The sequence below is a fragment of the Lineus longissimus genome, chromosome 4 (genome assembly GCF_910592395.1).
Source record: "Lineus longissimus chromosome 4, tnLinLong1.2, whole genome shotgun sequence".
Lineage (NCBI taxonomy): Eukaryota > Metazoa > Nemertea > Pilidiophora > Heteronemertea > Lineidae > Lineus > Lineus longissimus.
This window is the reverse complement of record NC_088311.1, coordinates 4,029,653-4,047,008: the sequence shown is the minus strand read 5'-3', so window position 1 is coordinate 4,047,008 and position 17,356 is coordinate 4,029,653. Positions and strand designations below refer to the sequence as shown.

At 40.5% G+C, this 17,356-nt stretch overlaps 1 protein-coding gene across 2 annotated transcripts in view; it reads left to right on the top strand.

The window, feature by feature from the left end:
* LOC135487205 (neuronal calcium sensor 2-like) overlaps positions 1-16,156 on the top strand; it is a 54,096-nt gene extending 37,940 nt beyond the window's left edge. For both annotated transcript variants that reach the window (XM_064770698.1, XM_064770697.1), the window contains exons 3-4: positions 2,492-2,764; positions 12,117-16,156. In XM_064770698.1, coding sequence (XP_064626768.1) covers positions 2,492-2,764; positions 12,117-12,320 — 477 coding nt within the window. In that variant the 3' untranslated portion in view covers positions 12,321-16,156. The remainder of the gene's footprint in view (positions 1-2,491; positions 2,765-12,116) is intronic.
* The last annotated feature ends 1,200 nt before the right edge of the window (positions 16,157-17,356 follow it).

Here is a 17,356-nt window from a genome sequence, read left to right as displayed (position 1 = left end):
GCCGGATCTTGTTCACAGTTTAAAGAATTATCATTGTTTGGTATCTGTATACCAAAAAGAAGATCATTGTTTTGAACTCATATTTGCCTTTGACGAAATTGGGGTTTTGCCGACATTTAAGCCAAACCCTACTGCTTGCGTTTATAGTACAGAAGCCCATCTCAGTGGAGTATATTCGATATTAACTTAACCAGTGATATCGGTATTTCCATTTTCCCCCAATATGTCCAATCCCACCTTTAGAACAGGCAGTCTTGAACTCAATAAAATGGGGAATTGTGTGTCAAGATGTTGTATTTCTACATTCCATTTAGCCACATGTAAACAAAGTTTATAGATTGACAGTCAGTGAAGTCGTTGAAGTAAAGTGTATGTATCACATATGCATAGATCCTTACAAATATGACTATAATCATGGAAATAGACATTTTCTTTCACCATCATGCATTTTAATCAATCAAGCGCGGATAGCGATTGTCACTGCACCGGATGGTGATGAATGCATGATTCCGTTTGCGATTTCACTCTCCGAAGATATTGTCAGAGATAAAAGAAACAGTGATTGTGAATCTCAACGACAACGATGAACATTAGTTCCACTTTCTGAGAACAGGGGGCTTTCTGTATTAAAGTTGACTTGTATATCTCCTGATACGTGAATTATTTCATCATGCGATCACACTACATATTTTTGATTTATGAGCCCCGAGACATGCATTGTAACTTTGATGGCAGTCGCATATTCTATAGTGGTACTGCTAGCAGACGATACAGATCGATTTAATCGATTCCTTGATGTTTCCAGCAGACAATGCGTTTATTGACGATCTTTCCTTGAGGTAATCAGGTGATGAAGTCCCAATAAAACACTCGCAAAATCTATGACACTACTGTCGAACATTTCAAGAGAAATCAATCGCATGCACTTCAGCTCTGTGCCTATGCTTTGTGTCTGTTTGGCATAATTGAATGTGACTTGATCATGCTATGAGCATATCATTCTATGATCCCAGCAGGCTTTGGGAGGGGGTTCTTTGGATGCCAAGGGTGACCTTCCACAATGCTCATCATGTGCACTGCCATCCTAAGGAAATCAGGGGTTAACTTTGTTTGCTACTTCGACCATGAGCACAAACCCCTGAGACATTGGCTTCCAGTGTTCTAAGAAAGCCCATTATGCAGCCAAGGCCACCTTGGCCGGAATGTTGTATCATTCTCGTACATGGTTCCACACAACCTTTTATCAAGTGAAGTGATTTGTCGTGTTACTAGGTTACTTAACCCACAATATGCAGATGTTGAATCCTACAATATTTTTCAACATCAGAGAAACTGAAAGGTTGATGGTACAGGTGCAGGCAGATGTAGGAGGTGTAACTCCCCTCTACCCCTACCCTCTTTTGATAACTCCATTTTGTCATCAAGGTTATAAGAAATCGGCAAATAGAGGGATGATCAGATGCAGGTGTCCAAGCATGTAGACTAAGAAATCAATAGGGCCACGGGCAATACTTGAATGTGATGATCATGTAAATAAACCGCAGGGCGAGCAAATACTTTGGCCATCATTGGAATAACTGCCACAGGCGAGGAGAAATGCCAGTAATAGTTTTCAGCAGGGGATGTGTCTTTGGTGTGGCCATGCGTAATCTTGAACTCAGAATGATCAGTCAGGTGGTTCCACGAATGTTCCGACCACAATCTATGTATCCTGAAACACAGGGGTATATTACCATCTCTTTTTCGGGGAGGTGGAGCAGGGGCCTCTTTCACAAAGTCCTGGATCTGCCCCTCCAATCAAACACAACAAACCAAGATTTCAGCTGAGCGACAGGCTCATAGGCTTCTTGTTGGATTAGGAACTTGAACTTCTTCATCACATTCAACCACTTCCTCAATATTCTTCTCACTTTACAGTAAAAGTACAATGTACTTGTATATGGACGCAAACGTCCTACATGTATGATTTGATTATCAGAATTGAATGATTTGATCAACGGAAAGTTCATATCGAATTTTGCCAGCATCAGATAATCTATTGATTGAATAAATATCCTGGTTTTATTCAGTAAAGGTGGTAAGAGAATTTTCGAATGTCCCCCTATGTCAAGTCAGACATATTAGACTTTAGTGAAGCTGTTAATGTTTTAACACCTTTCAAGTCAGGTTTTGCAGGCTTGGCGTAATTGTGTGTGCTGCCATCTATAGAACATTCTAAAAACCAGGTAAAAGCACTGTTTTGTTGGGGTGAATTTAGTTTCCCTGAAGATATAGGTTTTTAAAGTCCATGGCTTGGCTGAATATTCAGAAACAGTCTTAAGTCATTGAAACTAGAGTATTTTCATCTTGCAGGATACATAAAGCCACAAAGACATCATTATAGCAAATTTCATTCCTTATACATGTAGTTTCCATCTCTTTCCTATGTTGTTTCCACCTACCACAACATCGTAATCTGATTTTAATGCAAAAATACTGTTCTGTCTTACAGAAAGATTGCCCGTGCGGTCAGCTTAGTCGAAAGAAGTTTATCGAGGTCTACTCTGGTTTCTTTCCCGACGGAAACGCCGAGGAGTTCTGTACACACGTGTTCAGAACGTTCGACAAGGATAACAGCGGCAAGATCGACTTCAATGAGTTTTTGTTGGCGATAAATATCACGTCCTCAGGGAAACCAGAGGAGAAGCTCAACTGGGCATTCCAGATGTACGATATTGATGGAAACGGCACTATAGAGAAAAATGAGATGGAAGAGATAATTAAGGTATATGTGACAAGATTAAATGTGTGATGTTGTATTGCGAGTTCGTTATGTTGTATTTGCACAGGTTACAAACGTAATAAGTCCTGAATTTGCCTTCTAACGTCCGGATCCTTTATTCTAACACTGCTTCACAAAATTATACACACCAAAGTCATAATTGATAAAATAGTTCGTCGGGATGACGATTCGTGCACGTGATTATAAAATACTCGGGAGACTGGAATAACTCTCTATCGCTCTCTTCTCTCTCTCTCTCTCTCTCTCTCTCTCTGCCGAGAGCGTGCGGACAGCTGTTTTGTATTCACGCGCAGCTTTGTCTGCACCAATCAGGGGGCAACGTTGATGCGTCTCCATCCAATGAGGAGCCGCATCAATGCTGACGTAATTGATCACGCTGGGGAGAATGGAGGATTAAAAGTAGACCGTGGGAATTTTCACAGGTATCTTATCTGATACCCAATTCCAATAATCTCGCACACTTAATTCCAAGAATTACACATTACAGTGCTACTCATAAGAAAGGTTTTACAATTACTATACAACATCCCGCGGAACTGGTAAAATATTTTACGAAGTTAAAATATTTTTTTTTTTTAAAAAACAATTAGAGGAATATGACTTTGGCTTAACACATAGTATTGTTGAATGGGGTACAATCAATGATAATAAGGCTTTAAACGAGGTGTTCATGCAGCGAATGAACTTAAATTACATCATATGGTTCGGGGTTCCCAACAGTGTTCAGCCAGCGGCCGAACTTAGTTACAATATATGTATTTTGTTCCACTTACTAATGAATGACCACTTCATTCATGACAAAGTATGAGCATAAGGTTACAATATAATTATACATTGAATCATTAATCTCATGCTAAACAGCATGTTAAAATATGCAATGATACAATGAAGTGTCAAAACCTCTGCTGGGAATATTGCGAAACTGACTGGACCGGTCGACGAGGCATCTGAAAACTGTGGAAAATAAAGTTTAACTCGAAGAACTTCTGGATGACACGCGTATTTACAAAACCTCAACGAAAAAAAATGTTGTTGTCACAAAATCATACACTATTGTGTGAGCTGTCTCGAAACAGCAATTGCCACAAGCACTGCTTGGAGACAGAAACACATCACGAAAATAAATCAGTCCCAAGACTGATGAGAGTTGGCTTTGCTAACATGTAGCCGTACAAACATCCAATAAAATAGAGTATTGATAATAAAATACTCAAACTGGAAAACTGTTCAATAGACAGATTACTGTTGCACAAAGCTGCATTGAAGACAAGTAGAAAAAAATATCACATCTATAGCTAATAGATGTTTCTACAATTATCCAACTAACAACTCACTAGCTTTTATAAAAATAGCAATGAGGGTGAAATAATTATTCTCGTAAAGATTTGTTTTGATAAGCAATATAGCAACGTCTTGTTGTAAACACCAAATGACATCATTACCATAACAACGACAACAAGAAACCACTTGAGATGTTTTAAATACAAACCATATTCTCAATAAATTGTCGTCTAATCACTTTTCTCTTGGCTTTTCGCCAAAATATGTGACTTATCATGAATGGTCTTATCTTTGAACATTTTTAACGGGTTGGGACACCCTGTACATCTTATATCCTTGGCACTTAACACAAACTGGACAATGCTGACAACATGTGGTTCAAATTGAGGTGACCACCAATAGCTAAACTGTTTCTGCCCAAAAGGCACAGAGAGCAAGAGTTCTAGGCATCCATTTTTGAAACGCGCCCGTTTCAAAGTGGTGTAATCAAACTCTGAGGGAGATTGCCAAGTGAGCCGAGACAAATCATCCTGTTGCTTAGTGGACAACACAGAGGGAGCAATCATGCCATGGTTACCCTCGGCATGAGACAAATGAATATTGAAATCACAAAGTTCAGCCTGTGAGGCATAGATGTCGCCTCTATAGGTGGTGGATTCATGAGCGGAACCTGTCTCATCAGTGAAATCCAAAGCATAAGCAGCATGCACAGCTTTCTCATCCTGTGCCTTGTCTGCCTTATGAAGCAAGTTTTGCAACTGCTGGAGATGGGCTACATTTTTCTGACCTGTGGCCCTCAAAAATGCTGGTTTCAACCTTGCAAAATTGAAGATATCAGGAATGATGTTTCCCTTCAAATCTGCTATAATATAGTGTGTCCTATCCAAAACCTGGTGTATAACAAATGGGCCAACCCAAAGAGTCTTAAACTTTCTTGTGTTGGCCGTCATCCCTGTAGTGTTGGGTTTATGTAGATAAACCAACTGACCTTCAGCATAGATGGGAGATTTCTGAAGTTTGTTAGCAATCTTGGCATTTTGAGACAGTTGCTGGTGCTCTTGGAGCTGCAGCATACATTTGGACACATTCTGAAATTTCTGTCGCAGATGTTGGACATACTCAGCATGTGACCGTGAGAGACCTAGACATGGTTTGAAATTCAAAGTGGACAAATCAGCTGGTTCACGCAAGAAGAGCAAATAGAAAGGAGAGTAACCTCCCAAGTGAGCACTTGAAAATGAATTGTATGTGTACACTGCTGTGGACACGAATTGAGTCCAAGAAACACCATACTCAAGGAGATTTGCTTTGACGAGGTCGGCAATGGATTTGATTTGCCGTTCAGCCATAAGACTACCATGGTTTTCTACAGAGACAAGCTTCTGTTGAATGCCAAGTGTCGCACACAGTAATTCAACAAGATGACCGGTGAGAGATGCTGCTGCATCTGACACAATTACAGATGGGACGCCAAACAGAGTAATCACCTTCTGGAGAAGGGCTTCACAAACAGTGGGGGCGTCAATTGTCTTTAGTGGGACGGCCACAACAAACCTGGTCATGGCACATGTCACCACTAGCATATGACGGTAACCTGATGGAGATGTGGGCATGGATTTGAAATCCATACTAATGGTCTGGAATGGTTCAAAACTGGCTGGAATGCGTTCATGAAATGTCCGCATAGTATCAGACTTTCCCTTAAGTTGTTGACACCTATCACATGATTGAATATACGAGACAATGCGTTGGAACATAGATGGAAAATAGAAATTTTTCCTAATGGTGAGATAAGTTCTGGTACATCCTCCGTGTCCCAGAAGCAAACCTGAGCCATGATGTTGGCCTATGATGGTATCTATATACTTTTCCGGAACTGCTAATTGAAAACAGAAATTCTCAGAATTGGTGGGAAAGAAAATCCTGAACAGAATGCCATTGAAAGTCAGATACTGCTCAGATTTGATGCTAACGACCCTAGCAGCTTTCTTATCTGCTGGCAAGATATCATGGACTAAGTAATCATAGATGGGTTTAAAATACGGAGATGTCTGTTGTGCGGTACTAAGCTGTTGTGCCTCAATAGGGAGATTGTAATCCCGAATCACCTTGCGTCTGATGATCTTCAATACCTTATTCAGAGATGCCTGATCAGGGACATGCTTGGTATGCATGCTATCAATCCTTGGAACCAATGGTGTGGGTCTAACCAGGAGATCTAAAATATCATCTGAATACTCTTCAACGACAGAAGATGGAGGAAGAGCGGAATCAATGAGCCTAGGTTCATCAGCAACCTTGGTTGATGATTGAGATTTGTCATTCTGTTGGAGAACAAATGGAATCACTGACACTGGTGGTGCCACTGTTGATGTAACAATGGGCACACGTGGAGCTTTTGGAAGTATAGATACTGGTGGCACATTGTTTTGAATGCCATTAACAAGAGGAGTGTGTGTAGGTGCAACAGACACTGTCTGCTGACAAGGAACATGTGTTCGTGGTTTGGGAATTGGTTTTGGCCTATGCAGAAGAGGCACAGGAATGTTCATTTTCTTTGCATATGACCTGGTAACAATCTTTTCAGGAAGTGGCAGTGTATAAAATGCATGTTCCTGAACAGGGGTTGAAAGAGACTCTAATTCATAAATAACAGGTGATTGTGCCTGGAACGCGATTGGCATAATCCTATCTAACTCAGTATCATCATCTAGAGGAGCACGTGACAAGAAATCAGCTAACACAAGCTCTTTGCCTGGCAGGTACGACAACTGAAAACTATAGGGAGACAGTCGCTCAAGCAGCTTTTGCAACCTAGTGGTCGGTGGCTGCTTCTTTGACTTTACAATCTGAACCAAAGAAGAATGATCAACAAAAGCCTGGAAAGTCCTGTCTTGTAACAAATACTGAAAAGCTGTTACATTGATGAGGAGTCCAAGTAATTCAAGCTCACTAACAGAATAGTTCTTTGCCGCCTTTGGCAAGCGCTTGGAATAGTATGCGATGATGCGTTCTTGCCCATCAGAGTATTGAGCAAGATATGAACCTGTAGCAATACGTGAAGTATCACTATACAATCTGAATTCACCTCTAGTAGTGGGTGCATTCAAGACAGGTGGCTTGATGAGCAAGTCTTTGATAGTATGAAAAGCTATCTCATGATGGGGTTGCCAATGGAAATGCTTAGATTTGCGTGTGAGCTCATGTAAAGGTGTAAGCAATTCCTGCAATCTAGGTAAATATTGACTCAAATATGACACAGCACCGACAAACCTTCGGACCGCTTTCTGACATGTAGGGGTCTTCATATTCCTAATAGACAAACACTTGTCATTCATAGCCGAAATTTGAACAAAACCATCAGGAGAAATGGACAGAACATGACCCAAGTAAACAACTCTAGTCTGAAACAAGCGACATTTCTTAGGAGAAATCTTCAAGCCATTGGCAATCAAAGCCTGGAAAATTTGTTGCAGATGTACAGTATGCTCTTTCTTATCTTTACTGAAGATGAGAATGTCATCATGTACTGCACAGCAAAAGAGATTAGAGTTGGGAATATTAGAAAGGATATCATTGATTTTCTGAGAGAAAATGGACGGAGAAATGGACAAACCCATTGGAAGTCTACGATAGTAAAAAGTTCGACCACCGTTGTAGGCAGATATGCCGGTGTAGGCCTGTGCCCTACGAGACAAAGGTAGACAATGAAAAGCACTTTTCAAATCTATGACACTCAAGACTTTACAATTTGACTGACCGATTCTAGCTAAGATGGTTTTCAAAGGAGTGAAATCTTGATTTGCACAATGAACTCGACTATTTAAAAACCGAAAATCTGTTACAACGCGCTTCTCAGTAGAATCCTTCTTCTTGACAAGCAAAATTGGACTGGAATATGATGTATGTCCTTGATGCAAAATGCCCAACTTGACTAATTTATCAAGTTCCTTATCAATGAGAGGTTTGTTTTCCTCAGCGACCGGATATGGTCGGATATAGAAAGGGGTTTCATCCTTGAGATGGATGTCCACCTCAAAATTGGGACAAGTCCCAACCTCACCTCGAAGACTAAATGCTGGAGCATGGTTTTCCAAAATATCATACACACTGGCCTGTTCTGGCGTAGACAGAATACTATGGTCTAATTTAACATCTCGCCTTAAAATGTCCCTAGCTGACAAATGCGAGTCTTGATCATCAACAGGTGGTTGTGACGGAGCACAGGGTTGATTTTGCTTGAGGCAGCTTGGAGACAAACTTTGAGTTACATGAATAAAATCATCCAAGTTGGTGAAGACAATAGGCTTGTCAGACCGAATATTGACGGGTTTACGAGAATGGTTATAAATACGAATAGGAGCTAAACCGTGTTTCAATTTGACCATCATGGTTGAAGGACAAAACCTAGACAAATGAGACGATGAATTCAATATGAGTGCCGAGTTTTTCATGTGATGGGGCAATTTGCCTTTAACATGAATGACCCTAACCTGACCTGGTCTAATGACAGTATTGACAGTAGGACGTAACCAAGCCTTCTTTGACCTGACCTTGAACGAATTTGTAATGAAATCCAAAGAACCTTTGAGTTCCTTCATGGTAGATGTACCCAAAAGAATATCAGGACCAATGAAATTTTCAGCTATGACACAGTATACATTGAAATGGTTCCCTTGAATAGTAAGTTTAGGCTTAATGGCCTGTTTTGCAAACAAAAATTCTCCATTACCAATACGAAATTTGATTGGTTTAATATCAACCTTGGGCAATTTGGACAAATAGGGGGAGTCCCTTACAGTTTCCAAACCAATCAGAGTCTCAGTGGCTCCTGAATCAAATAAAATGACCAAACCTTGGCCTGTGGGTAAATAACCTTTGGCATAATTCCTAGAAGTGAGCTGAATGTCAGCAGAGGATTCACCAAGATATTCAGAATGTGGATTATACGATGAAGACAAATGATCACTAGAATGTTGATCACCAGAATGCTGAGCAGAAAATAGAGTCGGAGAGGCATCTAAGTGGCAGTTAGTGCTTCTCCTATCTAAAAATTTTGCTGTTGTGGTCCAGAGTACTGATCAAACCTAGACCTGTTATCTGGCTTATAGGATTGGAACGGGTAGGGTTGAGGACATCGAGTGTCCTGACGAAACTGTTGACCATTATCTGATGGCTGATAATGGGACGGAGAAAAGGGTGGCGCTGGAGGCCTTACGGGCATGAAAGTAGGGTTCATCCCACGACTGACCATGTTCTGGTAAGTATAACAGTTTCTCCACACATGATTGGGTTTGTGGCAGAAATAACAGACAATGTTGGAGGTGGCACGACGGGGAGAGTTACCAGAACGAGAAATACCATAGGAACCCTGAGAACGACGACTGTCCCTACATGGGGATCTACTGGATACACGATGACTATAACGATAACGGTCTCTAGCCGGACTACGACTAGGACGTCTAGACTGATGACTCACAGGAGATGGCGAACTTGAACGGTAGTTCGAGCTATATGTACGAGCACCAGTATCAGAGTTGGACTGTGGTTGACTAAAATGAACCTGAGGTTGAGTCCTGACCTCTATAGACAAATCTTGCACTTCTGTGCGAAGAGCAGCAAGTTGCTCAGTGAGCCTGTCAACTGCGCAAGCACTACTGTTAGTGGATGCACTAGCAGTGGTCACATGGACCTGATCAGTGATAAATGATACCTGCTTATTAGCAGTAGTTGGCCTGTCTGGCTCAGAAAAATCTAAATATTGTTGAGCACGTTCAACGAGAACTGCCACGTCTGCATCTGCAGGGGCAGCCATGATGACTGCTGCCTGACAATTGGTAGGCAAAACCTGTAAGAATTTGTCTCGAACCTGGACCTCATTATAATGAATACGCTGGGCTGCTAAGCGTATCTTATTGAGAGTCATTTCGGCTGAATCGCCTGGGGTATGGGAAAGAGAATGAAAATGCTTGACATTGGCAAAATTTGAATGGGTTGGACTGAACCGCTGCATAAACTGTGCTCTGAGATTAGCGATAGTGGGGAAAACTTTTCCCTCTGCCCACAGACGTGCTTTGCCACGAAGTCTAGCCTTGAACAATGTTATGATATGAATCATCTCTGCAGCATTTGCTGGCTCGTGGAGATTGTGGAAGTGAAGGTAGTCCATAAACGATAAGATATGTGCATGACAAATGTCATGGTCGATCACTTCACCATCAAACAAAGGAGGTAGAAAATCGGTGCCCCTGAAAGCAGGTGGTGCTGGATCTGCTGGCCCTTCCATTATTACTGTAAAGGGGTAAAAGTTAGTTATGAAGGAATAAAAAGTCAGGTATTTGGGAAGCAAAAGTTAATTTCTTCTGAAAAGGAAATGCAACATTAAAGGTTGGGTTGGTCCGTTGTCTATCTTGCTGTAACAGGGCAAAGCTAAACAAAGTTCATATTATAGATATACAGTTGTCAAAATCCTCGGGGTCCGGTTCCAGTCAGTTTGCAATAACGAGTGAAAATTTAAGATTAAATGCATTAAATGCTATGAATCGACTGATATTGCAAAGTATTGTACTATACTCTGCCAAAATTGAAATGATGCACAAAAATATTGTCCTATTACTAATTAGTTTATAAAATGTCTTTCAAAACAGTTAATATAAATGACTATCAAAAAGTTTACAAATGTCTCTCAAAAGTTTATAAAATGTCTTTCAAAAAGTTGATAAAATGTCTCTTTTAAAACTGCAACGCTGGATCAGCTGGAGCCTGGAACGGTATCGGATCTCGAGTAGACATCAGGGCGAATTGAAGAGTATTCTGGCTGCTGGGCACATCATCCGTGAACGTTATAGCACATGTCATGATGTAGAAGTTGAATAGTTCGGTACACACAGAGATAGACGTGTACTATGCGTACTGACGAAGACGGTGTCCGTCAATCGATTAAAAAATGCTGCGCTCACACTCACAGTGATTCATGGCGATCACAGTGACAGAAATAACAAAAGTGACGATATATAAATATAATGAAATTCGCACTTACGTCACGAACAGTTTAGAAAAAATTCACGATTTTATAAATATTATATTGACAAACGAACGTCACTATTCTGCCTCCCGATGAAATGAGCGAGTTAGAAATCACGTAGGTGTACACGTAATGTACATAATGGACTGCAGTAGCACTAGCACGTGGCGTGAAAAACGGAGTCCTCGGTTAAAAGAATCTGCTCCAAGACTGAAACGCATCCGGACTCACTGTCACGAATTGAAGGTCCTGGGAAGGTCGCCATGTTGTATTTGCACAGGTTACAAACGTAATAAGTCCTGAATTTGCCTTCTAACGTCCGGATCCTTTATTCTAACACTGCTTCACAAAATTATACACACCAAAGTCATAATTGATAAAATAGTTCGTCGGGATGACGATTCGTGCACGTGATTATAAAATACTCGGGAGACTGGAATAACTCTCTATCGCTCTCTTCTCTCTCTCTCTCTCTCTCTCTCTCTCTGCCGAGAGCGTGCGGACAGCTGTTTTGTATTCACGCGCAGCTTTGTCTGCACCAATCAGGGGGCAACGTTGATGCGTCTCCATCCAATGAGGAGCCGCATCAATGCTGACGTAATTGATCACGCTGGGGAGAATGGAGGATTAAAAGTAGACCGTGGGAATTTTCACAGGTATCTTATCTGATACCCAATTCCAATAATCTCGCACACTTAATTCCAAGAATTACACATTACAGTGCTACTCATAAGAAAGGTTTTACAATTACTATACAACAGTTAATATGGTTGGACTCACAGTTTATTCTGAACACACTGTCCCACAGGCACATGACTGATTTCGAGCAGCTATACATAGCTTTTCATGTCCTTTGAATATATAATAAGATGCAAAAAAACAGGTTTGTTGTATCTGGTGCATCCTCGGGAAGGTAAAAGATCCGGTCCAAGGGAAAACATGAGAAAGCCGTTTATTGGGGGAGTGGTTGGGGTATTATTGTCGTAAATCCATGGTATCAATGTTTATTCGTGTCATTTTGTCTTTCAGGCAATTTATATTATGCTTGGAACGAACGTGGATGCTGAAAATATGACACCGGAAAAACGCACAGAGGAGATATTCGACAAAATGGATATAAATCATGATGGAGTATTAGAAAAAGAGGAATTCATAAATGGATGCATGGCCGATAAACAACTCTATTCAATATTACTGGCTGATGAAGCTCCAGAGGATGTAGGAGAGGAGTAGCTGATCATGACTGCTGTTTGAATCAGAAACCTTCATTGTGATTGGCTACCTTTTTGAAAGAAATTTTCTGATTGGCTGATCATGCGTAGGATGTTTTGAGACAAGAGATGTGATTGGGCCACGTGATTAGATCAAAACGATTCATGTCTTCTGGATTGGGTCAGGAATTTTGCCATAATCGCAAAATGGATTGGGAACAAGAAGGGAATATTCATATATGAGGAATACATATCATCACGTTTACATTATGACAGATTGCATGATTATATGATAAGATGATTGCATATTTCATTTCATCTATGAATTTAGCTCAACGCGGCTTCGGCTGCTGTTGAAAATGAAAGTAGAAACTACTGGATTTCTGGTACGATAATTTGATGATTATAAATTGACACGAGTATAGTACATGTAAATAGGCTAATTTGCAGACCAGATGAGCTCCCTTGATGACATAAGATGACGATCTCATGTCTTATTCTCGATGGGGACGGCCTTGCTCTGATGTCAGTAGCCTTCACCACCTGGTATTCGCCGTTAGGACAGTTATGCGGAGTCTAGGGGACTGAAGAAGTAGGCCTATAGTGAGGATGAAAATATTTCTTAAAGGCGAAGTCCATTTCTTGTAATTCATCTCCTATACTATTAACACAGGCTACCCATACATGGTTTTCCAAGTTGAGTCTGGAACAACTAGTTGCATTGATAGAAATAAAATGAATTTATGGAGATTTGTGTGAGATTTGGTATTGTTATATATCCACGTGTGAACTTTTAAAGAAAATAAATGATATCATTATAAGCTTATGATTGAATTGACTCGCCTTTAGGGGCTATTTCAGCAACAATGAATAATGCATATGCATGTATATGTTTTGAATGTAGATTTAGGCATGTTCCGAATAGAGGTTGTAAAGCAATACATTTTCCAGGGGTGACCGTGATTTCAGTAAGTTTAACAGCACAGAGTCAATATTTCGCTAACATTGGATGGTGATTAGGTTTATATAAACTCGTCACCGACGTTAATTGAATTTCTCAATAATTCTCTTTGTCATAGTTGTTCATGTATTGTGCTCATTCTTCATATAATATAAAATTTGTATGATGTCAGTGCTTCTCAAGTCCGTCGTTGTGTGATCTCCCCTACTGCCCCACTTAAGGGGAGGGGGCATTTGGGTGTTCCCAATTTCAGAGGAAAAGAGGGTTACCTTGAGGCTTCCTTAATTTTTTGATGAGGGGTTTTGATAACCGAGCCTCCTAAGAAATCCGGATATTGTATTAGCTTTTTTTATGAGAGGGGTTAAAAAGGATGTATTTTCGTGTTCAATTGAGGGGATTGATTCAAAACTGGGGAACACACAGCTTCATGAACTTGCTAGAATCTGTAAATGGGAGCCGGAGGGTGTGAAATCAATAGTGCTGGGAGAGGTTTTCTCGCCGAAAGTTTCAGTTTTAGTTTGTCAGTGTATAATAGAGGACATGAAGGAGTTCAGTAGCAGAAGGTAGTGCAGGGAGAATTTTCCTTGCCAAAAAACTTTCGTATTATAATAGTTTGTCACTCTTGAAGGAGGAGCCGCAGAAGTACTTTTCAGGTCAGCACTATAACGATAATTACTCCGTGCCTGAATGTGTAACAAACTCAGGCTGTTGGTAGAATGATTGTGTACCTTTCCTGATCACCCAACGATAGCCCTCTATCAAGGAGTCTGACACTACTGGTGTAGCAAAGAGGGCGATTCCTCAAGAAGTGTTCACATAATTCTACCAACTGTTTGTACACATTTAAAGGTTTTTGCATAAACTTCGGAATGTATAGCTTCCCAACATTCTATAAAGGATCTTTAAATATCTTTAGTGCTGGCCCATCATTGTCGATGCACTCCTCCTTAAACAGATATGACGCAATCAGCTTGTACCATGTCCGTGTTTTTTAGGGTGCTAACATCACCTGACCGAGCTTACTTCAAGGCCTGTATGATTATCATATAATGTGACATTTTGATTTTGATTGTTGTGCTGTGAATTGCATTTTAGAGTTTCTAACCTGTGTGTAATGCTGCATGCTCATGCAGGGTGTTAAAAATTAGCCTTGCTAGTTTTGAAGTTGAGTAGCTTTTCCTCAAAGCAATCTTTTCTACTGCAGTTCTCTGCAAGGAATACTTTGGTTCCAAAGATTCCAAATTGAAAAAGACGCAGCTTTTCATAAATGAGTTATTCAAAACGTTCAATTTATAACTACCAAAATTAGTTTTAAACACCCTGTAGTTGAACAAAGCTACATTTGTTTGTGGCTCACTGTGGTTTTACACTTATCTGTTGCTGACGATGAGAGATCAACATCTTTATCTCTTCCCTTAAATACCTTCTCTCTTCATTCAAAACTTTCAAATTGAACTAGATATTTGCAGAAATTAGTTTGAATATACATGTAGGCTTCATCCACCAATGTAGCTAAATAATGGGTATAAGGATGTCTGTAGCTAAAATGTTGTACTGGTATTTATGCAAAATCTTTGCTTTGCCATCAGTGGCTAAGAAAAGCTAAATTGGTAACTGGTTGAGGCTACACTCATCTGTAGCGCATTGTGGGGAGGGGCCATTGCATGTCTGTATCTCAATTCGGTTGAATCTGTAAGACTGCTTTTAGGCTATCTTCATGCAGCATCAATACCAGATCTAGAACTTTACCGGAGCACATTCTTCCAAAGATTGCCAGATGGCAGGTATAGAAAGAGCTGGGTGAAAGACACATAACAGTTTAAACCAGCAGAAAGCCATCTTGCCAGGAATGGAGCCACAACACCCTTATATTTTCTCATAAGAAAAACTAGCTCTGAAATGCCTGTATCATTTTCTGGAAGCTGGCATTGATATCGGAAGAGTCATCCGAGAAATATCTTAGTTATTGAAAATTGTCTGCAATTCACTTCCTGCATCGAGGGTGCTGTTACAAAAATATACCATAATTTATATGCTTATCGCTTTAACTGGATACTACCAAGTTTATCATTATACATTTCAGACGGCCGTATTTGTAGAATGTTGTGTTAACCCTTGTTCAAACTTGGGCTTTGTGTTTGTAGTGCCGGTTTTCATAGAGTGTTGCAGTGAGTGTTTTAGTGACAGTTTCTGACTGTCATACTTGCTTGGTGCGCCCTTTACTGAGACATTGTAATGGAGCTCAAAAATCATTTTACTCATTTTCAATGTGGCCCTGTTTCCATCCTGAGGGGGTCATACAGATGATGATGTAGAGCATCTTTGTACCAAAACATGCATAAAAGGTGTCTTTTCAGTCGAAAAATTATGACCAATGCGGGTTGTGGTCCCCATCTTGCAGTAAACCACCGCAATTGGAAATAATGAAGCATTTTTTGTGCCAATTTAGGAACTGAAAGACAATGTAACAAGCCAACAAGTTGTTTACTTGTGTCATCTGCTGTTTACATAAAAGTGAAAGTAAGTGTTCCATGCCATGATAGCTGACGGAATTTACTACCCAAGTCATCCATAAACTTGCAATTTTGGACCCACCTACCACTCCCGCTAGGATAAAATGGTTGTTTGAGGGCCAAATCCATAGCATAGGTGTTGGCATTTTTTGCAATACTCCCATATTGCCTCCAAGCAAATTTCTGTGACCTTGACAGTGGAATTATGAACGACTTGACTTTGTTGTTTGTTGCACAGTGCGCTGTATTATTTACATGAAAAACTGTCATATCTTCATGTTCTTAAATTTTCATATATCCTTTATTTATTGTAGCACCGACACTATGGAAGAGTTGTAAATGATCTTGTTATTATTAATAAAATGGCTTTTCATCAATATGTAATCATGTCTTATCTTCACTTTGTTGCCCTCTCTAAACACTAGTTTGCTCATGTCTAAAGGAACCTTACATAGTGTCGCCTGAATTACCAAAATAGCAAGAGGCCACTTGAACTGGTGAGATAGCGATAGGTTGTGACAATGTCTTCATGTCAGACCATTTAGGCTTTACAGATAATTCTTTTGAGACATCCTGAATGGCGAAGAAAATCACACAGTAAGCAGGCCACTTGAACTGGTGAGATAGCGATAGGTTGTGACAATGTCTTCATGTCAGACCATTTAGGCTCTACAGATCATTTTTTTGAGACATCCTGAATGGTGAAGAAAATCGCACAGTAAGCGGTTGTGAAATGTCTTCATTTTGGGCCTTCTACAACTCCTTTTCTGTGACATCCTGTACAACAAAGAATATTGTGCACTGGCAGGCCAATTGGTGAATTATAGATAGGGGTTGTGACAATGTTTCCATTTCTGGTTCCTCAGGTTCTACAGCTCATTTTCTGAGGTATCCTATATGGCGAAGAAAAGTGCACAGTAAGCAGCAGGCCAACTGGTGTGACAGAGATCGGTTGTGAAAATGTCTCCATGCCTGGGTCTTCAGACTCTACAACTCCTTTTCTGTGGCACTCTGTATAGCAGTAAGCAGTCCAACTGGTGAGACAGCGATAGCTTGTGACGATGTCTTCATGTCAAGCCCTCGAGGTTCTAAACAAAGATCCTGTTCTGAGACGTCCTGTATAGCAAGGAAGATTACCCAACTTGTCAGAGAGTGCGGTTGTGACAATGTCTTCATGCCGAACCCATGTCAGACCCTTAAGGCTCTTAACAAACCTTTCTGAGACATCCTGTAGAGAAAAGAAGATTATCAAGTCTACTCATCAGGCAGAACAAGGCTGTGACGATGTTTTCATACCAGGTCCTTGAGTTTCATAAAGACGCTTTTCGAAGACATCGGTCCATCTGGTCAGACAGAGCTAGGTTGCGACGATGTCTTCATGTCAATGTCTTCACTGATTCCTTATGGCAAGGACGATCATCTAACTGGCCATGGTCAGACAGCGATAGGTTTCAGAAAAGGCTCTGTAAAGCCTCAATCGTTCAATCGTTCTCCGGCCATTCTTACGATCTTCCTTACTTTACAGGATGTCTCAGAAAAGGATCTTCAGGACCCAAGGGCCCGATACGAAGACATCGATACAAC